The sequence below is a fragment of the Charadrius vociferus genome, unplaced genomic scaffold (genome assembly GCF_000708025.1).
Source record: "Charadrius vociferus isolate BGI_N301 unplaced genomic scaffold, ASM70802v2 scaffold433, whole genome shotgun sequence".
NCBI classification, from domain to species: Eukaryota; Metazoa; Chordata; class Aves; order Charadriiformes; family Charadriidae; genus Charadrius; species Charadrius vociferus.
This window is the reverse complement of record NW_009647846.1, coordinates 113,856-140,957: the sequence shown is the minus strand read 5'-3', so window position 1 is coordinate 140,957 and position 27,102 is coordinate 113,856. Positions and strand designations below refer to the sequence as shown.

General features: G+C 44.1%; 1 protein-coding gene across 1 annotated transcript in view; it reads right to left on the bottom strand.

Moving 5' to 3' along the window:
* The window catches only part of CHL1 (cell adhesion molecule L1-like), a 61,320-nt gene that overhangs the window by 16,866 nt on the left and 17,352 nt on the right, over positions 1 to 27,102 (bottom strand). Inside the window, exons 6-18 of the mRNA XM_009882850.1 lie at positions 26,162 to 26,332; positions 24,074 to 24,121; positions 21,664 to 21,784; positions 18,413 to 18,597; positions 12,162 to 12,293; positions 11,366 to 11,503; positions 10,573 to 10,684; positions 9,676 to 9,842; positions 7,978 to 8,143; positions 6,668 to 6,792; positions 3,794 to 3,895; positions 3,385 to 3,582; positions 2,465 to 2,535 (exon numbers count right to left, since the gene is read on the bottom strand). Of these exons, the coding sequence (XP_009881152.1) occupies positions 2,465 to 2,535; positions 3,385 to 3,582; positions 3,794 to 3,895; positions 6,668 to 6,792; positions 7,978 to 8,143; positions 9,676 to 9,842; positions 10,573 to 10,684; positions 11,366 to 11,503; positions 12,162 to 12,293; positions 18,413 to 18,597; positions 21,664 to 21,784; positions 24,074 to 24,121; positions 26,162 to 26,332 (1,736 nt within the window). The remainder of the gene's footprint in view (positions 1 to 2,464; positions 2,536 to 3,384; positions 3,583 to 3,793; positions 3,896 to 6,667; positions 6,793 to 7,977; positions 8,144 to 9,675; positions 9,843 to 10,572; positions 10,685 to 11,365; positions 11,504 to 12,161; positions 12,294 to 18,412; positions 18,598 to 21,663; positions 21,785 to 24,073; positions 24,122 to 26,161; positions 26,333 to 27,102) is intronic.

Here is a 27,102-nt window from a genome sequence, read left to right as displayed (position 1 = left end):
GGGGCAAATAATTCTGGAGAGCATATTACAAGATTGGGAGAGAAAAGAGGGAGAAAAGAAAGCTTTAACTTTTCACTGTCGTGTTAATTTTGAGAAGACTGGAAGAAAAATGTTATGACTTCAAGAGAAAGGTGGGTGAAAGGCAGAGAAACAGTTGGACTGGAAACAGATTAATTGCTAGTAGACATGTTTCTGCATACTACATAGTTTTTGTTTTGCCACAGGTTTTCTTGTGTGATGTAAAACCGCATGCCATTTAGCACAACTAAAATGCATATTTTGGCATAAGGCTGTGTGTGTCTCAATACAGCTAAAATCTGTATTTTATCTTAGAATTTTACGTAGCACAGCAAGTTGGGTCATTAAAATTTAGATTTGTTCTAAATATGCACCCAATGCTTGAAACTACGCCTGGACATTTAATGTGCAACTGCTGTGCTATTCTTTTTTTACAGATGAGCTGAAGAATTCATCACAGCATGGTTCCCATCTACTTAACATTAATTTATAAAATATTAGAAGATGTGTAGCAATGACTTGTCATGAGACATCCTCCAGTTGAGTCTATTTCTCTGAAAATGTGCTTCTTTAATTAATGAAGTTAACTGGTCACCCGCACTACCAAAAATGATATTTATTTCAGGTCACTGAAACAGCTGTGGGTATTTCCCACCACACAGCCTACTTTTAATAATATTTAAATTATACATTGTACATATTAAATATATAATAACTGATATGTATCCAAGCTGCACACAGAGGTCTGAAATGAAATAGCATCGACTTGCAAGTGCCAGCAGAAAGCGATGCCCCATTGATGTTCCTCCTGTATGGTGGGACCTATGTCTGGGGGATCTGCAAAAATTCCCACTTATCTGCTCTGAGGGTACGAGGCCCTTTGGGATGACTGCGGTGAAGGAGCCGTCAGACTGGGCAGCTTTCTAACAGGCACTGCTGGGAGAATCACCTCCACGGCAAAGGGAATGGGATTTGCAAGAGAGGCTGAAGAAGTAAAAAAATCCTAATAAAAAATAACTGCTTGTTCAGAGTTAAATTGCAGCACTGCTTGACTCTCATTTTGATCCCCCTTAATGCGGCAAATCCTCGGCTGAAAAGCTAGTCACTAACGCTCAGCTGGTCTCTTAATCCAAAGTAGGCAGATTAACATCGTTTTGCAGCCTTTGTCTGCCAGAAATAGCATGTTTAGTGCCTAGCATTTCCTCTGAAAACCATACAGGAGACTCCATAAATAAATGAATATCCTGTTTACGACATTTAAATGATTCAACAAGATTTAACAAAGCCTGTCCATCCCATTCTCTCCCTTCAGTCTCAGTTTTCACTTCTACTTTTGCCCTGGCTGAGCAGTGGATTACAGGCTTCCCGGCGAGGAGGAGCGCTCGTTCTCTGTTCTCCTCACGTTCTCTTCTCATTCTCATCAACGCAGCGTTGGTCACAGCGGCATTTCCCACCCACGCTGGTTACCACCACTCCGTATTTCTTCTGAGAGGCAGCATTGTCTCCCCTCACCCTGGGCTACGTCATACAGCGGAGATTCCCATTCCAATCCAAGTCAACGGATCTAGAGGGCCATCTCCTTTGGGCTAATTACAGCCTAAACCATGAGTTCACACTGGGGAAATGTTTATTGGGTTTTGCTGCGAGCAGCAGATTGAGAAGTAAGTCTCAATCTGCTCTAAATTGTGTTTAATTCCAGCCACAAAAAAAATACGTTCCCTCCACAGTTGTTGAAATTTGTATTAAATGAAGGAATCTCTCTCTCTCTGTCAATGTTGGCACAGAAGCTGTAGGCTTAAAAGCCGGGGAAGTTCGAGACTGGAAACCATCCTCAAGACTTTTACACAATTCCTTTGACACACATGCTTAGGAGCTTTATCTACACTCCTTTAGTTCTCGATGTAAAAAATCAAGTTCGCGTTCTCTTGGCCAAGTGATCCGAGTCATTTTTAACCCTCCAGGCTGGAAGGGCAGAAGCTATGGGGTAAAAACCATCCCCGCCCCGAGCCTGGCTGCTGCTCCTGCAGAGCAGGGCAACACCACGGTTATTTTAGGCACTTTCTCGTATGCAAGATGCGCAGAAGAGAAGCATACTCTGGGCAGTTCTCACTGTGATTTATAGGACTTTCACATTTCTTAATAACCTGTGATGTTAGATGTAAAAAATTGTCTTTTGCAACAAAAATGAAACTAGGGGAGGAAATCTGGAACACATTTAAGTCAATAACAACTTTACCTTTGACTTCAGAAGCATCAAGGGAATTTGCTATTTCCTAAAAAACGGGGTTAGGGGAAGGGGAGATAAAGGCAAGGGATCCATTATTTCTTTTAAAATATAATTATATTAAAACAACACCCGGATAAATTCCATGCTGCTTTAGAAACTGCTGCTTGAAGGGAGAACCTGTTTCCGATATTGCGGCACTGACGGACGCGTCTGCCTTACCTCCCATTTCATCACCATTTCGTTTGGTTCGGAAGCTTCAACTCGGATGTTTTCTGGGTTCTTCTCTGGAGCTGGAACCACACAGATGATAAGGTTAGTTTGCATATCCTGGGGCTTATTTGCATTTATTATTTAAATCATAAAAAAAAAAAAAGATGCAAAAAACTTTCCTTATTTCTGTATTACTGAAAGTGAAAGACACCTAAACACAAAATGTTCATGAGATTAATTACTTGGATCAGTGAAGCTGCTGTGAACGAAACACATTGTTTATGCAGTTTTGATTCCAAAGTGCCCCTGTTGGTGGGAGCCACCAGCTAACACGGAACTGTGACTTTTGGATTTCAAAGCACCAGATGTAGGGGGATTATGAGGAAGAGATTTTTCTCCCCGTGGGGATAGTAAACAGAAGGTATATCATTAGCGGGACGCACACAGCTGAAAAGCTGAAGAAGGACCTGAAATTGAAGTAGAGGGGGGAAAATAAAAGAAAGCAAAATGCCAAGGAATGCAAATGCTGCGCTGAACAGTTGGCCTCTAAAATGACTTTCCGGGACACAACATTTTGTGTCACAGTGAGAAGCGCAACACGAATGGAGATTTTTGACAAGCTTAGCGCTGCCGAAAGGCTCCCCATACACCCTGGTCTTCTCCAGCAACTGCTTCTCCATAAAGGGCTGCAATGGGCTTCAAAGGGGCAAAATCAGCAGAGCTCAGGAAAGCGGTGTGCTGGAGGCACCCTGGGAGGAAACACCCTGCTACGCCACTGGCTTCGGCACCCCTGGGCTGCCACCGAGCAGCGACAGCAGCACAAGGGACCCTGACTTCTTCGCACCCCTCTGGAAGCACCGGAGGGCACTGTTCTTCCCAGCAAAACACCCAAAATATTAATATTCAGAAAACTAGATGGCAGTGTTTACCAGCCGGAGGTGTTGCGTAGCGCAGCGATGGTTTACTCGGCTGGCTCCTTCCCACGGCGTTCACGGAGATGACACGGAACTGGTAATTCATGTACGGGGCCAGCGACAAAAGGGCTGTGGTGTCGTTCCCCGGGGCTCGGGTTAGCTCCTGCCACCTCCCCGGCTCCCACCCGTTCTCTTCAAACTCTATAATCGACTCTGGGGTGGAAAAGAAACAAAAGAAAAGAAAACAAGGCAGAGCCTGTATAAACCGCTTATGAATAGCAAGGATGGAAATGAACTTACAACAAATTAACCGTCATAGTAAAACCAATTAAGTATGGCTGTGAGCAGGGTTTGTTTCTTCTAACAGCCATAACGTGCCATAATGCTGAACAGGGCAAGATGATGCTACTAAAATCCTTCATACCATTAACAGGGCTGTTATGACTGGCCCCGGCTTTCCAGGATAGTCGCACACTTCGGTTTTGATTTTCCGAGAGCTGAAGGTCTTCTGGCGGATCAGGAACATCTGAGAAATAATGAAGAAGCGTGAGGAGAGTGGCGAGCTATTTCTGTTTGTCTTGGCGTATTCCAAAGGGCTGGAACAGCCAAGTTCAGTGAAGGTGGTGGTAAAACATCTTTTGATTTCAAAACGGAGAAAATGAGGAAAGTGGGAATTGCTTTTAAAGATTCTCTTTATTACAGAAAACGAAGCTGCACCCTCTGGTCCTGCACTCTCCCTTACAAACGCAAAATTCCGTCTCGAGTTCATTTGCATCTACGTTCATTACTGTGCTTGCAGCAACAGATTTTTCTTTTCAAATCAACACTAAGATCTATTTAATCATTAATAGATATTGACACCGCTCTTAGCAGAAAGTTCTATTAGCATCGCTTGGATTTACTCCGGTGCAAAGCAGAGCGGCAGAAGGTGACTCAGCACCGGCAGCTATTGAACGTGCCCTTTCAGAGCATGAGTGAAAGGATAACGTTCATTATCCTGGCCGTGGGGATCTATATTAAAAGGAAACAAGAAAATTCATTACCTGCCAGCTCAACTAGTGCTGTCCAGAGAACAGAGCAGAGTCAGCTGGTGGTGGCTGGTGTGAGAACTGCACCGCACCTCCCGAAGACAAGTGTGGGGCTATACCTGCCCTGAGCAGGGGACCACCCCGCTCCTGTCCCCGCTCACTTTTCGGGGATGTGCTCTCAGCCAGGGCTGAGGTTACCAACACCACCGACACAGGCTGCTCCCCCCGGCAGTGCCGGGACACGGCAAGGGGGACACGCGCTGCACCACCAGTTCTCAACAGCAGCAGGGGCAGCAGAGGGGACCTGTGGCACGGGTGGTTCACCAAATTGCCTGTAATTCCACGGAGGCTTTCAAATGTCGCGCATTCAGACTGAGAGATGTTTATTTTCCTTATGACAGTTTGCAGTCTGATTGCACAGGATTAGTTTGGTAACTGAAATGTAGAGGGTCTGATATAAAGGGGTGATTTCTCACTGCTGACGGTAACCCCTCATCCTTCCAAACACACACACTCACACACAATCCCCCTCCTTAAACACAGCACTGGCTTTGCAAAATCTAAAAAAAAGTACAGACCAAGGAAACAAGATCGCGTAACTTTGGGTCTTTGACCTTCTCCTGCCCCAATGTCCCAACAACATTTTTTGGCTGACAATGTCATTTCTTAGAGGAAAACCAACTACATCGACCACCAAGACTGCATCTGTCATTGTGAAAGAAATTAATAGTGTTTGTAGTGAATTTCTTAAATAACCATATTGAGTTTTCTTGTTTATCTCAGGGCACATCACAAAGTTCAAGAGGTTATATTTGGGTTGGGTTTTGATTTTTTTTTAGTTTTCCTTACCTTTTTTTTCCCCTATTTTTGTTGCACTTGGAAAAAATTAGGAAAGCACAGTTTAACCTCCAGGCGTTTTGCTATTCTATTCTTGGAGCGTGATATTAAAATTCAGTATTTTAATGTAAAGATGGTGATGCTGCATCTTAAAGATATGCATCGCTCTATCATCAAACAAATACTTAGAAGTATTCTAATAGACTTTTTCTTTTCCTCTTAGTTGCCCATATTCGGACGTCTCCATCTGTGCCATAGTTAGTTCTTTCACCATCTCACAGGTCTCTCATTGCAAAAGAAGCCTGAATTTTTCATTTGGAAAATAACAGCTATGGTTAATCCACCAAGACCTTTCTTATATATAACAATCAAGGGGGAAAGAGCACAAGACAGTTTTTCCTCTTCTGCAAATCTCCTTTTTAAAAGGGAATAAAGTGCTTCATGAAATTTTCATAAGTCATGTAACGAATAGTCTGCAAACATTTTGAATTATACAGCACTAAAGAACACAGCACCATAAATAATGTGCATAGCATCTTCTTAATTCACTATTTACTGAAAAATACCATTCATTTAAAGTGTGAAAACAACATGAAGGTCAGATTGTCTTAGTTCTTCTTGCAGTCACTGCCAGAAATAAATAAAAATGTAAGATGAAACAAAATGGAAATTAAAGGAAATTAAAATGATGCAAAACTGTCCACAAAACAGAATTTTAGCTATTGGCTGATGCACTCAGGTACATTTGCAAAGCACTGCAAATCACTCCACAAGTTCACCCCCTTAATTTCAAGTGGTCCTTCAGGAAGGGAGGCAGGTTGTAAGGAGGCTCACACAAGGTCAAGCTTCTGACACTGTGGGTGAAGGCTCTTCTTGGCTGTGAACTTGCTCTTTGCTACTGGACAATAATTTATACTCAGACTCACAGAGACAATTAATCCTTTTAGGTGTTTAACTTTCACTGATCTTCAGAGGAGTTGGACATACAAACACTGGCTTTACACTTTCTTCTTCAAAATATAGTCCAAGCGGTAATTTGTGTGCAAATCTCCAGTAAAGTGGGGTGAAGGACTGACCAAGGACGTCAAAGCAGAAGCAGAGCCACTCTTTACGCTGTTACACCTTCCAGCCTGGGCAAGGTCCTACAGCCACCGTGAGTGACTCCGGAACTGAGAAAAAATGCTGCCTCCTCTTAGGTATAACAAAGAGCTGATTAAATAGAAATGAAACGCTTGTGTCAGCATCCCCACTCCAGGAGACGCAAGGGCAGCATCACTGCGGTTAACGAGCGAGGGGTACATCGCACCTCTGTGAAATTGGGTTATTGAGGTTCCGTAACTGAACCGGGCAGAAGCAGCAAGTAAGCAGAAGTGCTGCAATGGCATAACGTACCGCTACGGAGCTGTTTGTGCACCAGGAAAATATCCTCTTACCGAGAACGATCAACTGCGACTGGGCTGTGACGCTGTCCAGAGAAGTGCTAGCCACGCACGTGTAAACTCCTTCATCCTCCAGCGTCACGCTTGATATGAACAGTGTATCCCTGTCCAGAATTATCCTACGGGGCAAAAAATAGAAAAGAAAAAAAAAAAAAAAGGTACATACAAATAAGGAAGAGAAAAACCTGTAAGATAAACATATGACAGACAGACACCATTGTTCTCTGAAAAACTGTTCCTAAAAAAACTTGGTAACAGGACGCTTTGAATAACGTAATTGCACGTTAGGCCTATTACTTTAAAATGTAATTGTAGTTGTGTTACACACTGTGCTGTAGACTATTATTTGTATTTTGTAGCAATTTAGCCTCCATGGCTGGAAGTTGGCATGTCTCTCTCGGTCTGAAAAGAGCCGCATTGATATGCATCGACCGAGTGTCTGGAACATAGGATTTTGGCACATCATTAATGAAGCAAATACGTGGGCTTTATGTCCGAATTTTTAGAAGGGTTGAGTAGAACTGAGCATTTCCAACCCGCTTGTGTGATGTCCAACGCACCAGGGGAAGTTGGCATCAGCCCAGGTGCACGGGCTCTGTTGCAGACATGGCATTTGCTTGGCGCTACCTCCCCACACTACGTGGCCTCAGCAGGATCTTCAACCTCTCCAGCACCACAGTATTTAGGAAACCATCTCTCTTTTGTGGTAATTAATAAAGACATCTGATTGCCCGCTGTGGGACCCTTCATATGGAATAAAGGCTGAGCTTCATCCCCTTAAGGTCAATGGGAACACAAGAGTAGGGCAAAATTCAGGCTGCACTTGCAAGTCCTAAACACATTTGTAGGAAGAACTCATTCCTTTTAATGTGTGTGATTTTAGGCAGAACCCCAGAAATCCATTTTACATTCATTTTAACATTAAAAGGACCTGCTTTGGCCAAACAGGTATAAAACACGGGAAAGTAACAGTTCCACTGAAGTGGAGAAACAAAACCTCAGTTGACTGCACCGGTGCTGGGGCTGTATTTTTGGGTTGAACCACCATTTATGCAATACTCTGCTGTGATGGTGAGAGAGTTAATTAAAAATAAAACAATTTGCCAGCCGCGGCTCAAAACTCGTATAGATGCATTTACATGTATATAAAATGCAGAACTATTCACATATCGCGTGAAGAATTCTTGCAGACGTAAATTTGCATTTCAAGCTATTAAGTCTCATGTCTATCGAAACTCACGTTCCAGCACCATCCCGCATAATTCAGCTGAGATCAAGGAAACTCTTGTTTCTTCCCTGCTTACCTGCCATCTTCCGTGCTCGTGACTGGCAGCTTATCTCCGTCTTTCCTCCAGGATAATTTAAAACTGTGTTTCAAGTGTGAATCATACTCAGACTGACATTTCAATAAAATCGAATGTGATTTCAACACTCGGGGGTTCTTCGGAGTAACAACAAGTTTTGTAGCATCTGATTGATCACAGAAAAACACTTTGATTAGGAGAGAGAGACTATTACATCAAATTCTCACCAAGCACTTCATATATAAAAATCAACCTTAGGAGCAACGTTTGTGTCTTTTTTGTTATATATACAAATATTTCAAGTGAAGGATGGTTGTTTTTGAAATAGATATTTGCTGGGATTTAATTTTCTATCTTGAAACATTCTTCTTCCGTTCGCTCCAAACCAAAGAGCTCCAGAAAAAAAATTAAAACCACAAAAAAAAGTCACAGGTGAAAATCCTTGTTAGCAGACTGTCATGAAACGGATGATAAAAAATATAGCATGAATATGATTTTTATGTCCAATTGCCATGTGAAATAGGCTTTGGCAATGATCCAAGAAAAATTACAAGCTTATTAAAGTCAAGTGAGAAAAAAATATTGCAATCAAGTTTGTTCTTTTAATTGACTCTAATCTGAACGCAGAAGATGAATAAGTAAGAAGAAAGCACTAGGGTGAATTTCTTTTTACAGTGAAATGTTGCTCTGTGAGAATTTCATTGTGTATTTTCATGTTTATTATAAGTGTAAAATTTACAAAGCAAAGGGAGTGGGTGGAAACAGAACACACAAATAGTGTTTCTTTCTCAAGTTTGCCACAGCAAACCTGCATCTGGGAATCTCAGAGTCCTTTTGAGGACTCTGCTAATTGAGTATTTAAAGGGTTTTTTTATTGGCAAGCCCTACAGCCCAAGTAAATTTGGATGCAACCCACTAAATCTAACCTGTGTGCTCAACTGCCACCACCCTGATAGGGGAAAACCCCTCCTGCCCAACCAACCAAATAAATCCCTTAAAACAGGATTAGAGCACAAGGTACGTATCTGAAATTTATAAATAAACGCATTTCAGTACTTTTTTTTTCTTTTTTCTCTATTTACAAATATTGGTCATGTTGCTAATCAGGCAAAGGCCCCCTGCAGAGCCCCTAAACGAGCAGCATCCCCCCAACTCAACCCGCTGCGACGTGCTTGGTGTTCCCTGCGGTTATTAATTCGGTTTGGGATGGACCTTCTGACCAAGAGGCTGGAAGGTGCTTTAGGGAAGGAGGAAGCCCCGGGGACCCTGTCCGGCTCAGCGAGGACCCCACCAAGGCCACGAGCACAGGAAGGGCTCTGGGCTCCCAAGGGTCAGCCAAGAACCTGCTCTGAGCGTAACAGGGCTGACGGCAAGAAGGAGGGAAAATCCCTTCAGGCTGATAAAGTTAACAGATCTGGGAAGTAAACTGCAAGTTTTTTGGCAGCTTATGAAGCTGCTGCAAGTGTCAAGAAGAGAGTAAACGTCATGTATGAGCATGGAGACATTGCACAGAAAAATGGAGACAATGCTAACTGCTACATCTGTGAGACCTCGAGTCTGGGTATACAGAGAATGTATAGTCTCACAGAATACATCTGTATCTCAGACTGAGTATTTACTAATTTATTTAACGAAAACTGTTAAATATAAAACCTTAGCAGATGTCAAAGGCCTTTCTATTCATAAGTGAAACTTTACCTCTTATATCCAGATTAGCAGTGATTGCTCTTTTTCCAACAGAGTTTGCAGCCCAGCAAGCATACGATCCGGAGTCTTCTTTCTTTGTTTCTTTGATCTCGAGGGTGCCATTCTTATTTAACTCATAGCGTAATGCTGAAAGTGGCTCTATGCTGTCATCCTTAGTCCTAAAGAGGATGATAATAATAATAATTATGGGTTATTTCTAGGGCTGCAGGAACTGTTATTGCATGGTTAGCAGATATTGCAGGGGACACAGGAATTTTGGGAGCTGGTCTCGGATCTGCCGCTGAGCAATCAAGCCAAGATTAGCAAGTCACTTTAACCATGTGCAGCAAATCGTGGGGCATAAACCCCCCCACAAAGGGGCATAAGCTTTCTGCAGACCAAACCCACACTGACAGCACCTAGCGAGGTCTTTAAACGAGCCTGGCCGAGTCTTTAATCTATAGCTGTCATCTGCGATTTTATTGCACCCGTCAAGTGCTGGGACAATCCTGTGATTCCCAACCATATGGAACCATTTCCAGGTAAATACGCTCTGTAAGACATCATGTTTCCACCTCAGTAATGTGTCCAAACTTTAAAAGTTGCCAACATTAAACTAAGGCTGATGAAGCTGCAGCAGGATTTAGCTATGCACAGCATGACTTGGTTTGAGGAATATCCCCGCACTTGTCTGACACAGGTACGGAGGACTTTCATTAACAGCTGCTTTAAACCAGTTCTTCAGGGTTCTGGAAAGTGCATTTAAACACAGAATACTTATATTATATACAGCGTTGTTACAAATGTCTAATTTTAACTCTGCAGAAATAATAACTACCACGTTTTTCAATGTTTAGGGAACCTGTATGAACTTGTTTCACATGAAAACATCAGTTCTCAGTGACTTACCATCTAATATCTGCTGCAGGCGAGGCAAAAATTTCACAGTGCAGGAAAGCACTGTAACCCACAACTGTGGCATAGTTTTCACCATCTGAGGTCAGAATTAAGGGAGCAATATCTGCAGAACAGAATGCAAAATGAGCAGCACCGCATTTCAGAACTGGGAATATAAATACTGTCCCTGCATCATCCCCTCTTCCAGCAAAGGTCAAAGGCTTAGCCACCTAATGGGAATTTCACTGCCTTTTGGAACCAGTTGCACTGAGCTCTCCTAAGCTTCACTGACAAAGGTGACAGTGGTTGACTGCTGGACACGCCAGAACATGAAACATCAATGTGCTCCAGGAGAGAAAACAGACCCGGTTCCATTTCCTCTAGACACCTCTTTTATGAAATAAATTCCCATCACCCCCATTCTTCAAAGAACGGGCTGAGCATCACAGCTGAAATGAAAGATTAACAATACATCTAATAATTCAAAAACAGAGTTGTGGTCATAATTCAGCCCCCCGTGGTTTTAGTAGGTTTGTATTCAAAAGGTTTTGAGCCCAGCCACAACCATGTTTTCAAATAAAGGCTATATCAAAGCTTACAAGCACGTATGCTAACCTTGTAATATTGCCCATGATAAGGCTTGTTGCATTAGTTTGGACAATATACTTCTTAAAATCTGGTGCTAATGCAAAAGAGCAGTGACACGGTTACAATCCCCAACCTGTTCTGAAGCACTCAGTCAGCAGAATGGGACGCTTCAGTTTGATCTCTCCCCATGAACAGGGAAGGCCAGGAGGGTACTCACTGAGGACGTTCACGTTGGCGCTAGCAAGGATGGTGCCGTGCTTGTTGCTGGCCTCACACTGGTACACAGCACTGTCGTGAAGCTGAAGGTTGGTGAGGCTGATCTCTCTGGCCGAGATTCTCCCTCTGAAGGTCCTACCTGCAAAGAATCAGACTATCAGGAGATGGAGAAACCACGACGACTGTGGAGTTCACAGTCTCTCCTCACAGCTTTAAAGTCAAAGGCAAATAATAGAATCATAGAATGGTCTGGATTGGAAGGGACCTTAAAGATCATCGAGTTCTACCCCCCTGCCCTGGGCAGGGCCACCTCCCACCAGCCCAGGTTGCTCCAAGCCCCGTCCAACCTGGCCTTGAACACCTCCAGGGATGGGGCAGCCACAACCTCCCTGGGCAATTTGTTCCAGTGCCTCACTACTCTCACAGTGAAATTTTTTTTCCTAATACCTATTCTGAATCTCCCCTCTTCCAGTTTGAAGCCATTCCCTCTCATCCTACCATTGCACGCCCTTGTAAAAAGTCCCTCTCCAGCCTTCTTGTAGGGTCCCTTCAGAAACTGGAAGGCCGCTCTAACTTCTCCCCGGAGCCTTCTCTTCTCCAGGCTGAACGCCCCCAACTCTCCCAGCCTGTCTTCCCAGCAGAGGCGCTCCAGCCCTCGCAGCATCTTTGTGGCCTCTTCTGGACCTGCTCCAACAGGTCCAGCACATTAGGATTTGTGTGTTCCCTCTAACTGGGCGCAACACAGGCATGTCCCACCCAGCCACCATCTAAAGGAGGACACTGGACCTTGCACTTACTATCGATGGGCATCCCGTTAAGTTTCCACTGAATGGTTGGCTCTGGGTTGCCAATAGCTTCGCACAGCAGCACAAGATTTGTTCCTACGCTGTAAACACCACCTTCGGGCTCCTTTATCCACCGAGGAGGCTCTGTAAAGGGGAGACAGTAGCAGGTATGAGGTGCCACAGCGAGGACATGTCTAACCCTTGCTACTGCTACGATCGTCCAGCAGATGGCAAACGCCGCCAACAGTTCCCGGCAGCCCATGGCACAGCTGGATTGTGTTCCTTGCAAACCGATGTTACAAAAGGCAAAATTAGCGTCAGCACTCATCCATCCCCGTCCTTCAGATGCGTGCTTGAGGGAGAGAGTGTAGTGTGCGGGCAGTGCTCTGCCAACTGGAAAGCTCCTGCAGAGCGGAGGGAAGGCGAGAGGCTGGGGAAGGAGGTAAACCTGAACGGGCCGGAATTTTCACAAGGACCCTCAGACACGAGATGGGGGTCTGTGAAATGAGAAGAGAGTGTTTCAGCAACTCAAACAAGATGCAGAGATCCATCCAGCTCAAATCCCTCTCGTTAGGCAGGAGCACGTGGCTTCCGCTGACTTGCCCAGGAGGTGCAGCGGAGCTCCACGAGAGGATGCAGCCCCTCCATCTGCTCATCTACGTCTGCTGGGGAAGCGCATCGGGATTTCCGACAGTCTGGTTTTCCATCAGGTATCCAGCTCAGAGGCTTATCTGTAACGTATTTAGGAATGATGGAACGTTCCTTCACCACTGGGGATGAGAGAACCACCATCCTGAGGAGCGGTCCAGAAAGGTTGCCCACAGGGTGGCGGTAGAGGAGCAGCAGTGTGCTGCCGCATTCCCTGTGCTCTCCTCTTCCCAGCACTGCCAGTTAAACTGGGGTAGCTCTGGGGAAGCCCTCTTCTCTGTAGAGCAGCACCTGAGCATCAGGTACCCAAACACCATTGATAAAACACAACCATAGGAGGGAAGCGAAGTGATTTTGGGGAAAAAAACATTGATCTGATGAATGCTTTGTTCTCTACAGACTGCACATAGGTCATACCTTTCAGTGGGTAGCTTCAATCCAATACACAGCCTTGAATTCATCACTATCTCTCCCTGAGAAGCCACAAACTTCCAAATTTTAATTCCAGACCTGACCCTACTTCTTCTGCACGTGCTGGGCAGATCACTGGGCCTCTTGCCCTATTTGGAAAAGATGAGCTAATGTATGGGAAACATGAAGATTCATTAGTTAATGCTCATAAAATGCTTTGAAGATTAACAGAGCTGTTGCCTGGTAATACACCTCCAGATGTTATCAGTGTGATATGCTAAAACAAAGCATCATCGCTCGTATTCACACAGATATATTAAAAAAAACCACCCCTGAAGTGTGATACACAAGACCTTCTACGCAGTAAAGCACGCGTGAAGAGTGTTAAGTAACAGCCAAAGACTGAAGTAAAATTCAAGACACCGAAGCTTATCTAAAATTATAGCATCTTTGCATTTCCTTCACATAGTGCAGATCGCTTCTACCGCCTCCCTCGCCGCAGTGCTGGTTGCCCTCCCATAGTGCAGCGTGTGACGTGACCGTACTTGTTATGCTTCCTTGTATTTGGCTCCAGGAAAAAACTCTGCAGGTGGCAGAACATTTTGGTTTTGCAGATCATTTTCCTTCTCTCTCTCTCTCTCTCTCTCTCTCTCCTATACATCATGCTTTCATCAGGAAAAGACAGGTCAAAGGCATGGAGGTGAAAAGGTTTGTATCAGTCCTGATTAATTTGTTCTTTTTTCTTTTTTTTTTCCCTCTAGGTCTGCCACAAACACACTACTTGAGACCGGATATTTCCTTGTTTTGGAGGAGGTGAGACATCAAGCACAGACTGACTCCAAACCACCCCATGGATCCCTTCCTATTTTCATCTGTGCATACACTCTAGAAGTGACCTGCAGATATGTGACGCCACTGCTCTCCTTCCTCAGCATGAGAATTGCTCTGGTTGCCCCAAGAAAGTGATGCAGCTGCGAAGCCACAGGCAACGAAATTTTGGCAAGTAGGAAATGTAATTTCACAGAGAGGCTGAAGAACCTCTTTTCTGTGGGGCAGATATGCTATACTACTTAGAAGTATATAAAATATAAGAACAACAAAATACACACTTTGTTTTAGTAACTACAAAAATCAGTGATTGGACAGTCAAAGAGTGAATCTGTGTGAGCAATACGGTATGGCAATTATTTCACTGCATAATATATCCTTCTTGGTAAGAGTTATAATTGTGGGGCTCCTGTTTAAGTGATTTATGTCTTTATGGGGATATAATGACAGGTCCAAAAATAGAAGGGATCTAATATGGGCATCTCGTCCATCTTTCAGCAACAGAGCAGGATCATATACACCTAAAACATCCCTGATGGATCCAAACCTTCACCACAGCTTCCTATGCTGTCTGCAGCAGCACTACGCTTTCCCCCATGACTAGAACAAATTTCTAACATCCAACCAACTTCTGCCTTGCTGAAATTTCAGTCTATTTTATTATCTAGACATTAGTCTATTGTATATCCCATTATCCCCAGGGAACTTGGTGAAGAAACTTCGGTTCATCTGAAGGCTCTTACGCATTCCCCAGATTCATTCTTTCCTAACTTAAAAATAACCATTTTTTTTCTCAAATGCCATGTTTTTGAGCTCTGTAACTGCCCTTGCTGCTTCCCTCAAACCATCTTGAGTTAACCCCAGCCTTGATGAACTGCGTGATGTCAAACTGGTTACGTCACACGAGGCCTTATCAGTTCTCAGCAGTCTCTCTCACAACAACACTTTTCTTTATGGTTTCCAGGATGACTTATGCTTTTTCTGCAAGACCAGTATTTCCAAGCCATGTTCAGCCTGCGATCCAGTATATCCTCCCGACTAGTCTAACCAGACATTTTCCATCCTGTGCTTATAAAGCCAATTAGTGCTGCCTGATGAGAACTGCTTTGCGCTTGTGCTTACTGAAGCCCATCCTTTTTATTCCAGACCATTTTCCCAATTTGTCAAGATCATTTCAAATTCTCCTCATGTCTTCCCAAGGGCTGGCGATACATCCCACTTTGGGGGCATCACCGGCAGCTTCAGCGGCAGTTCCCACCTTGGGGTCCACATCCCCGTTGAAGCAGTTTTCCAGTGAAACACAGAACCACAGTTTGATCCTGATTAAACCAACCAGCCCTGTTTCTGCCTCACATTAATTTCATCTATTTTATTTTTCTCTAGCTGAGTAATGAAAGTATTATGAGATTTAACTGCCAAGGCCCTTAGCTATTATATCATTACTATAATTAATCATTATATTGTAATAATTATTTCTATTAAACTCAGTCTAGAAGCCTCAGTCAAGATCAAGGTACCATGAGAACAGGCGCTGTGATAGCGACAAGATTTTGAGGTTATATGTACATTTTATATTGGGTTTGGGGGACTATATACAATAACCGAATAAACAAACATTTGAAGAAAAGGCAATTTGTGGGCTTGCTTCGGTTTTTTGGTTTTGTTTTTTTTTTTTTAATAATTCTCTCTCATTTTGATAACAACAATGGGGATTTTGTGCCTGTTGCAATGTTCCAGGCTACACCTTTCCTTGCAAAGAGAGATTAAAACGCTCAAGCAGTCAAGCAATTTGCTAGCTGAATATTTTCATATGCTCGGTAATAATTGCCTGAATCTTTGCCCTCAGACTACTGTAGGATTAGTAAGTGGGCTGCATACAAATATCATTAATTAAGACTGTTATTTAGAAGGCTGGGATATTGCTTTGAGATCCTCAAATACCAGAAAGAAGAACAGAAATTGTGTCATAGTGCAGAAACGATAGCAAAACCCTGATTTATACACCAGAACTAGATTGAGAATGGTTGGCGGTTAATAACTGAGATAATTTTTCTTCCGTGTTTAATTTTCTTTTCCCTGCACGCATCCTTTGAGAAGACCCTGTCAGGATGCCCTATGTCAGCACAACCTCCCTGAAACCTACCAAAATTAATGCTCGCTTCCACCAACTCAAGATCTGCCCTTGAGTGCGCGCACAGGAGGTGCTGCAAGAATGATGAACGTGCCCATCTCTGATTAATGGTAGTGACATTTTCTGGTTAGAAATTCTAGAAGGCGAGAGTGTTTGGGCTCAATTTTACCTTGATACCCTGCTTGTGAGGTGACTCCTAATAAGAAGAATTCCTGCTAGTGACAGCAGCCAACATTAGTTACACATACAGAAAATTAATTCAATAACAATGGCAAAGCATTTTTTATGTTGCAATGGCCAGAGTGGGATTATTTGCCTTTTCTTTTTTTTTTTTTTTTTTTCTTTTTTTTTCCTGGAAAATATGCTTTTGTAAGATATTCCTTGCTTTTAGCCTGTGTGCTTATAGCATTATTTTGAAAAGCCACTAGGCAGATGGTCCCCAAATGTGAGTTAATAACTTGTAGGTAGTTTTGCAGCTCCTGCGATTTCTTTGAAGGATTCAATTTTTACAGCCGAGAAAATCATAGCCAGATTGTTAAAATATTCAGCTACAGCAGAGATGCTCCAAACCATCTGGAATGATTTCTAGGAGTCAGCACTTCCCCTCCACCGCAGCTGAAGACTTGCCATGCCCTGGTATCCCCCTCCGCCACGCTTCCAGGAGGGGAAAGAAGACCGTAAGACACAAGGTTGTGTCAAGTGGATGGGGACGATCCATCACACACTGGGAGAAAAGGCTTTTCCTCAGCTGATGAGTAAATACCGAGCAGGTAGCTGAAAGTGCCTTTCCTCCCACCAGGACTCCTTGTGACCACGGAGTGAGAAGAAGCACAGACAGAAATGAAGCAGTTGGCAGACTCCGACAGTTTAATACCGCCTGTGATTTTTTATTTTTTTTCCCCCCTAACTCTGCAGAGCAGAGGCTGGAACATTTTTCGTTGGTAAAGAGAAAATGTTTTCAGCAAGTTTTTCAGCTGTGCTTCAGGATTCTCATTTTGCAGCTATTTATGGGCAGCTGAAAGAGCTGCAGTGGCAGTGATGCTTCTGCAGGGCTCGCTTGTCTCCGCTAAGTCTCGTTGGAGCTCTGCTTTACTCCTGGAAAGGAGCACCTGCCCCTACCTCGTGTGAAGGGCTGACACCTTCAGGGTTTGGGGAGCAGGAGAAGGGAGGATGGAGGATGTAGGATGGAGGATGGAGGGAGAGCAGGCGCCACGCGCCTCTACCTGCACTCTGCAAGATGCCTGTTACGGAGGTATCTTGGCTGGCTTCATTAATCTGCCTTCTTCTAGCAGAAACATAATTAAATGACGAGCAAACGGGTGCACAAACATACCAGGTTCTCCGCCTTGCTAGCCCAGCACCAGCAGCCAGCACTCACCCTGTTCCACCTCCAGACACAGGGACGCACCACCCTACACACAAGTGTATGGTATGCACGAGCGTAACCCTGACACTATCCATGAATGCTGCCAGTACAGTACTGGTCATCCTTCCAGGCACACAGCCTAGGGTGGGAATGGGCCTTGGATACTCAGTGGGATGACAAAAAAGGGTCATGTTTCATTTTTTTTTAAACTGCTAAAAATTAGTAGAAAGTTGGGGTCTTTTTACTCTGTTTCAAAAGTTTTTATGTTACCTTGCAGGGGCTATAGAAACCGCTCTGAGCTCAGGCTGTCCCTACACACAAATGATAGCAAGGCAGCACATGAACAAGGGGAAGAGAGGGGTGCTACCATGTTTGCTAACTCCGTTTTTACAATCCTCCCCTAGGCGTTCACTTTTCGTGGAAGCTAAAGAAAGGAAATTGAGCTAAATGTACCTCTGATCTGGCCCGGTATAGCCATTCTCTCATTCTTTAAGAGCAAGTAGAATAATTAGATCTTTTTGGTCTGACATTCAGCTTAATACAAGACATTTTATCAATATCTCCGCTTGACTAACTCACATCTTTAGAGTATTGGATCTGCTCACGTATTTGTACCGCTGTTCACCACTTTGTAGCGGGTTCAGGGAAAAAAAAAAATGCATTATTTCTTTTTTTCTTTTTTTTTTTTTTTTAAGAGAAGAAGGTGCTACTTTCTGCAAGCTTCCCAAAACTTTAAGGCGGGTCCTTGGCTACCATAAATTGATAGAATCACTTGAATTTACGCATTACACCAAATGATATTAGCAAAGCTCCTTATTTACTTCCCTTTGACCACCTCTCTGTTCAAAATCAATAAGCTTAGTAAAGTGTACTCAGCACCTTCTACGTGAACGTGGAACTCGTGCTTCGCTCTCCCCATGGGGTTGCTGGCCGTGCACTGGTACGTTCCTTCATCGGCTGCAGTCACTTGGTCTATCTTCAGTATCTTCCCAAAATTTTCCGTTTCTGGTTCATCCTTGGGCAAGTTCCCAGTGACCTTGACCCAGCTTAGATGAGGCGTTGGGCTAACAGAAAAAAAAAAAAAAAAGATTTTGAGTTGAATACCGGGCTGTTGTAATGCTTCATGTTAGCAGAGCTGCTGGACTTCATAAATTTGTGAAGTTTTCACAGTCTTTTGAGCCCCTTTAAAACACTGGGGCTACACTAAGGGTTATCCTATAGACCGCAACTTGTCTATACCACTTCTTGATTTGAAGAGTCCCTATGAAGAGGTTCTTCACAGCCAACACCGGGCCATGGCATGAGGCTGCATTCCTTCTATGCGTATTGGCACCGACTGCGGGAGAGGGAACGGAGCTCATTTTGTCCTACTCTAAAAGGGCACTTGAGGACAGACAAGGAGGTAAAGACTTCATTACAGTGACTTCACTCGGTGCCCTGCCTGGTCAGAAAGGTGGCCAACCATTGGAGATGGCTGAAAACGCTCCTTACGTTTTTAGAAAGCAAACGGCAGTGACACAGAAATTGGGGACAGACTGTTGTCTGCACGTTCCCAGCTGGGCTTCACGACCCCGACACTGTACACGACGCACATACACAGTGTCATATCTGCTTTCTTTTGTGTCCATCTGTTAGCGTGGCAAAACGCCCGGGCACAAGCTACTCAAAGCCCCAGGTACCGAGAAATTACGGTTTTCCACGAGCAGCGAGCACAACCGTGCAAATATCCTATTATTTCCCGCAAGAGCCCTTGTCCTGCTCGGACCAAAGTCAGGCACCGGGTTGCCGTGGTGTTGTATGGAGGCAATGCCCTCCTGACACTGTCACCGCTCGGATTATAAGTCTTCAAAAATGACAGATTGGAAATGGACTTAATTCCTTATTTTGCAGTTGGCTGCCCCTGATCTTAGTTACTTGAAATCTGGCTCAGTCTATCCGCTTCCGTGGTTTGTGGCCATTTGGTGGGATGGATTGGCAGAGATATAGGCAAAGCTGATCATTTTTCTGCTGAAAATGGGAATTTTAACAAATAAAAATATTGTTTTATTTTGGTCTAAGTGTTGCCTTTTTTGAAGAGTTCCAGTGAAAAATGTTTGTTTGGTGATCAGACAAAGAAGTACTTTGTTCCCTTTCAAAAGTGACTACTTTAAAAAAAACCAAACTTGTTTGAAAAATAATTTAAAAAAAAAAATCTTGGAAAATTTTGAATGAAACAAAAGTATTTTTTTAACTTTTTTTTTTTCCCCCCCCCAAATAAGCAGTGTCCTTTTTTGTCCTTCTCTTCCTGTCCATGATATTAATTCTCGCAGGTGAAAATTTGTGTTTGTGTATTTCCAAGGGGATTTGCCTATTAAGCACCTTGCAAACACTACAAACTCATAGCTGCGGACTTGCGGAGGTTTGTGACCCTGCAAATAAGCTTGACGGGCAGTGAGTTAGATGAGGAAGCGTTGCAACAGGGAACCAAAACTCTCTGCAGATACTTGGCACGGACCCAACAGAGACAAGTAATTCACCCTCTCTCAGAAATGGCAACCAACTGCAGAGGCGCAAACTTGCCAGCTCAAATGAGCAATACCCTTTCAAGCCGAAATGGAAAAACAAAATACCCTAAACATGTTTGTTCAGGCAGATAAATATCCCGATTTCGGAATTTTATAGAGGGGGTATAATTGCACAGCCTTTAGTATGAATTCTCTATCTGCTGACCACAGTCTGCGTCCGCAGACCCGCAGCTCTGCCATACAGCGTGAGAAGATGATGATTTAAGTCTCCGTTCCACAGAAAGCTCTATTACAGACAAACCAGACGTGACTGTGCTTTCATTGCGGGTTTAGTGGTTGGAGAGATTTTTCGCTTCACCTTTTTCTCTGGTGGCAACTCTTGTGCGGCAGACGATTGCATCTACAAGCACACAGTAAAAATTGGCAAACCGGGCTGAGGGCAAAGCGGAACTTCTGTCTGCCTGAGTTACTGCAGGGGGAGCAAGGTCTGAGAGAGGTATTCACAGCTTCATCGGGAGGAATGCACTTATTTAGCCATTCCCTTTCCTTACTTACCCCTACTTTGTTCTGTGTTGTTTACAATAAGGAACAAAATTGTCCCAGTTTCTCATCGAACACCATCTACTCTAACCCTTCCCTATATTATTACAATGAGCGTCTCCTCACTGAGATATTCTGCCATGCTTAGCACAGCCAGATCCACCACTAGAGCTTGAGTAGCGCTCTAACGTCAATACTAATAGCAATAACGAGCTTGAGATACCCGTGCAGCACAGCGCACCTGAAGCATGCACAGGAATGGCCCAAGCAGGAAACAAGGGACTGGAGCTAAATTTGAAATTAGCCCATTACTGTTAGTTTTAGCAGGACCAAACCAATAGGGCCGATCCCGGTTCACTAGATTTTTACATAGTTGTGGATTCTGTTCCTCCACATACTGCTGTCTGTGAGAACATCATGCAGGGAACATCCTCTGTATGGAAATTCTGGATGCTGGCGAACCGACCACAGAAAGCAGCCAGGACCACATGCACTCCCAAACCAGCATCTCCCACTGCAGCTGGGCTACGTGGACCACCAGTTTCACTCAACGGGGCATTTCCTTAATGGATGTCTTGCATTAAAGTCTCTCAAGGACTTTCCTTCTGAAAACCTGAGACCTGAGGCAAAATGCTGAGTAAGTTTTGAGCATTGAACCAAAAGGGAATTGGCAAAACTAGAAAAGAAACAATACAGGTTGTGAGCCAAACCACAGAAGCTGAATTCTGACATTATTTAGTTTCTCAACATCTCAAAAGTAGTGCTACCAAAAAAATCTCCATAGTAGGTGGGGTTTTTTTTGATATAATGGTAAAAAAAAAAAGTCAATACCTACCACAATATGATCTTAATTACTTGTTTATAAGCTATAGCAATAATAAATACATGACTGTTGCATACTAACTGTGTGCTACTTTATGAGGAGTATGCATACTTTAGAAAAACTCTGCATAGAGGTTCGATTTAAAGCTGTTTGGGCAGGTAGGTACATTCATTTGCAGTTGTATAATTTTTAATATAGCTTTTTCTTTGCTCAGTTCTGTTTCAAAAGGTGATTAAGTTTGTGCAGTATTGTGCATTACTCACAGCCCTTCAGCAATACATTCGAGTAGCAGGACACCTCCCTTGATGACAGTGACCGATGAGCTACTGCCAGCAGATTCAGGAGGGATCAGCAGTTTGGGTTTTCTTTCCTTGATAAAATTTGCTAAAAAATAAAATAAAACAAAAGTTAGATATGAAATCTTAGAGCCTTTGCTTATCCTTCAGTAATGCCACAAACACTACTTCTGTCAGAAGGTTTCGGACATCGATTTGTAAATTCACTTTTTTATTTACACGGTTTGAGACCAACCCAGAACTCTCCCGTTTCTCCTGTTTACAGTCAGAAGATGGCTACAGCAATAACCACAGGCAGCAGTACTGGCAAAGCCCCTTCTGCGGTTTCATGTCCCGCTTTCCAAGAGCACTGGCCCTTCCCCTCATCCACCTCAGCCAGTCTTGGTACACTGCTCTTCTCAACTGCTGATCCTCTGGTGCGCACCATCTTTCTTAGCACTTCTCTTCTGCATTGACTCCATCGCCTTTTAAACCTCAGATGAAAACCCATCTTTCCCGACTGGAATATCCCACAGAATTGTCCTTCTTGCTACAATTATTAAATCCACAGTAATGGAGATAGAATTTGTAAGGAAGACTGTTAAAATAATAAAACAAGATTGACCTGCATCTGATTTCAACGGACCATTTGTTCCAGCCTGCCAAACAAGGGTTTCGTGATGAAATACGCATAGAGTTAAATGGCTACCCAGTTATCACTCTAATAACAATTACCACAGTAATGAATAAGTCCCCAAATGGTACTAGTTCTTCAAAAATAGTCAGTTACGGATGATTTGGTAAAAGACCACATGTATCTCTCTGAACCATTTGCTATTTTTTTTTTTTTCCCCTCCCCTTGTTTGGTACCTCTACGAATCTGTGTCCCAAGTGCTCAGAGCTGCAGCAAAACACTTTGGTGCCTGTGGACACGCTCGCACGTTTTCCATCTGCCCTCCACCTCCTGCTGCCAAAGGCAGGCAGTCCCCCTTCCCGAGTGGTGATGGGAGTTCAGACAGCTCTCCGAGGGAAAAAAAAAACAGCTTTTGAGTGGCTGTCACTCCGCACAAGCGCTGCTTGTTCTGCTCACAATGCTCAGCCTCCACGGGGCAAGGCTCGAGGACTGAGCAGCGCTTTGAGTTATCCATCCCGAGACACTCGAGGAGAACCCACTTGTCGAAAACTTCAGTGCTCGGCCAGCGAAATGAGGTCTTTCAGGAGTTTCAAATTGGGCATCTCAATGGCTCTCAGAAGCATTTTAACCAAATAAATCAGTCAAGAGCTACGTGCAAAAACCGAGACTCTCATTTTTTCCATATTTTAAACAGAATTAAGTGGGTGGAGAATTGCGGAATTAGCTGCTAGCTGTCTTCTGACTTCTCCACATTACAGAATCACAGCATCCCAGGTGAGGGCTGGAAGGGCCCTCTGGAGCTCCCCCATCCCACCCCCTGCCAGAGCAGGGGCATCTCCAGCAGTGGCACAGGACGGCGTCCAGGCGGGTTTGGGATGGCTCCAGAGGGGGAGACTCCCCCACCTCTCTGGGCAGCCTCTGCCACTGCTCTGCCGCCCTCACAGCAGAGAAGGCCCTCCTCAGGTTGAGATGGAACTTCCCATGGTCAAGTTTGTGCCCGTTCCCTCTTGTCCTGTCACTGGGCACCACTGGAAAAAGACTGTTCCCATCCCCCTGGCACCCTCCCTTGAAGGATTGATAAGTATTGATAATTGCCTGCATAAACCTCAGCAGAACATTTGCAGGACATTGCTCCACAAAGAGGGGAACACAAAGCGAGGGAAGACACGAATCCCCAGGAAGAGAAGCACTTTGTTGCAGCGCTGACGTGGGGTGTGCATCAGACAGGGCAATACACGGCCAAAGAGAACCACCTCCCGTCTGCCCCGAACTATAGGGGACAATCAACACAGAGCACCCAAAGCTCCGTAAATCCTCACACCTTAAGCTCACGCTGGAGTGCTGCAGCCCCAGGGTGATCCTTTAGACATGAATTAGCGGTTTCAAAGCATGGGTACCTAAGGCAGCGTCTTCTCAACTGCCAGAGGGAGATTCGGAGCATCCAGCTCTGGCTCCTGCTCCGAACTGATAACAGGAGACACCCGCGACGTCAGTCTCCTGACTTACATCCCATTATGAAAGGCAAATGTTCTTTTCTAAAGTAAGAAAACTACCTCTTTGTTAAAAACCCTTCAGATTTCTGTCAAAAAGTACAAGATGAGCAAATTGTACTCCACGGACTACTTAAATCCATCCCATCGCAATAAAAAGGTTTTTTGTGATTTTATTTCTTTTTTTTTTTTCCCCCCTGAGCAGCAGCTCACATTTCATCTCAGCTGGGAGATTCACAGTTTAAAGGCTAAATAACAAATGCATTCAACTCACCCTTAGTAACCGCAGCGTTAGGTGAGCCTGAGTCATTAGCATGCTTAACTGAAATAAATAAAAGTGACAACCAAACACAAACATGCATAGTTGATATAGAATCAAAAGAAACCATAAATCAACCAAAACAAAACAATACGGCCCCCCCCCCCAATTTCTGCCATAAAAGAAAGAAAGAAACAAAAATATAAAGTAAAGCAACAGATGAACAATGAATTTTTGAAAATACGAAGAAAATCCTTTAAAGATACGTATTATTCTGCAAAATATTTCATGGGTGGTATAATCATCATTTCATCCTAGCTACCTAGTATAATAAAAAAAAATCATGAAGCCTTAAGTATCCACTATAAAGAAATTTTATAAAATCTATCCAGTCTGGGTTTTTTTTCTTATTGTCTAATTTTTTCTGTGTATATTTTTCATACAGTCCCTCAACAGGGACTTGGCACGGGGAGGTGCGGGCAGTCTCAAGGTGAGTTTACGGAGTCCTTTAGGTATATGCCTCAGTTTGTCGCCTGTGCCCAGTCCCGGGGCTTTGCTGGCGAGATGCACGCACTGAAGGGTTTTGCTGGGCCACTGCCAGGGCTGTCGGAGGCCCCACAACCAAACCCCGTCTCCTTTTTCCGTAATCTGTGCAGGCGGGTGGGACTGGACCCGCGAGAAAAGCTACGGAGAGCAACGCTGCGTTTTGCTATTTTTCGCACAATTATTATCCCAAGATATGGTTTCCGCAAGTATTAAGACATACAAAGCCACTATTAATCCTTTCTCTTTTTATCCCAACAAGAAAACTCTCAAAATCATATATTAAATATTAGGCTTTCATTCATGAAGAAAAATCTCCCTGGCTTTCTGGGCTGCATAAGCCCGAAAGGTCAGAAGTATTAGTGAAACAGAAGACTGATATTAAGGGCACAGGCAGCCTCGGCGAGTGGTACGAGCGATACCAGAAACCATTACAGCCGAAAGAGATTCAAGCAAAGCGGGATGGATCTCCAGCGGGTATAAGCTGCCTTAGCTCCGCCGCGCTTTGCTGATTTAACACAGCTGAGAGCGAGCCCTAGCAGGCTGCTTTTTTTTTTTTTTTTTTTCCTCTTGGGCTTTTGTTTTTTTTTTTCTTCTTGTTTCTAACACTGCTGCCTGTACGCCCCTTGCATTCAGCGGCGTTATGCAGTTGGAATGAGCGGGTTGATGGGGCAGCGGGGAGGTGTGCACGGAAGAAACGCAGGCGTAGGAGGCTGGGACAGCAAAGCCCCCCCACCCCGCTGAGGTGCAGGGGCAATACCCGAAACCATCTTTTGTATAGGACCCTTGGAGACCACCGGAATACAGAGCTGTTGAAACAAATAAATAAATGAAATGTTACGTTTCCTACACAACATGTCACGAAGGAAATGGAAAGTGTCACTGCTGATGCTCACGGCAGCCTGCAGAGCCCCGGAACGCACCGGCTGCGTGTCCCACTGTCTCGGACCATCCCAGAAGTCACTGCTGGGGAGATCCAAAAAAATGGGTCTAACAGGGCTTGCTGCCAAACAGCAGCCCATTTTTCTCCTTAAAGAGGGGAGAGACAGCTCTGCCTCCTTTACCTTGATGCACAGTGAAGGTGAAACCCTGCAGCCCAGGGCACAGCAGGCAGGCAGCGAGCCAGAAGCTCCCAGCCGGTCCCTAAGGCCATCCTTCCCAACCTCATTGCTACACCTGCACCAAACCAGGCCTGTGCCCAGGGAGGAGGTGGCCACAAAAAGTCCTCAAGACCCAGTGAGGCCCCATCCATCAGTGACCCGCCGGACGGCACGAGAAGCAGATTTCCCTAATGCATCATTAGCTTTCACCAGGGGGAGAAGAGGAGGAAGAACGGGGCACTTTTGGGACCCAGCAGCTGCAAAAAGCTTTTATCGGTTGAATTTAGCCCTTAGAGTAAGGCTAATAATGCAGGAATAAGCACAGCAACGTGCATTTTCTTCAGAGCGAATCGCATCAGGGACACAGGGCACACATCTGCATTCGCCGATGCCTGGGGAGTTAAAAAAGAAAAAGAAAACAAACAACAGAAAACAAGAAACTACTCATCCACAGACTTACACCGGGAAACCTTCAGCGTCATTGGCATTTTCTGTACAATCGTCCTCAGTCTTGGAAATGCTGCAAAGCAACAATAATCACTTCGACTGTCATTTTCTTCCACATTTGCAAAGTAGAGATCTCCCTTCAGGCTCATGGAGACCCTTTCATCTTGCGGAATGTGCTGCAAATCTAGCAAGAAAAAATAATTATGATATGGTAATGATACTGAGCTGTTTCACCAGTATGACTACTAATGCTCTCCTGTCATATCTTCACTTCCAGATAGAGAATACAACTTTGACGTGAAAGAAGCAGAAGTCCCAGCAAAACCAATGGGTTATTTACCAATATTCAACATATGATTGATAATTGCTAATAAATATTTTATATATAATACGTTTATACATAAAATATATGAAAAAATATTGATAACAAAATATTGATAATTGAAAATAATCAGTACAAAGTTCCTGCTCAGGTCAAAGGAAATTTGCAGCACCTCTCCCCGATACAGAGGACTGTGATGACGATGTGAAGGTCACCATCTACAGATGTCCCCCACGGTCAGTCTCCCAAACACTTTGCCCTTCTGTAACTGCAGATTACAGCGGGGAGTGTTAGCACGAACGAAGGTTGCTGCACTGTCTCGTTGCTGATCCAGCCACGTGCAGGTCTGTGCTAAATACGTATGTCAGGAGCAGAGAGGCTGCCTTATAAGATCAGAGGTTTAATGTGGCACCCTGTCTCTGCAAGTACTGGGCCAGCACCAGAAGCAAACCCATCATGTCATGGAGGCGATCCCAGTTACTTTGCTTCCCAAGAGCCAGAAATCCCTGCAGAGCACAAACGCTGAAGAACACCATGACAGAAACCCACAAGGAATTAATTACACATACCTGACAGATTTTGTTTTTCCTAGTATCATAAATCAACCATTAGTTTATCAAAAGAGGAAAACA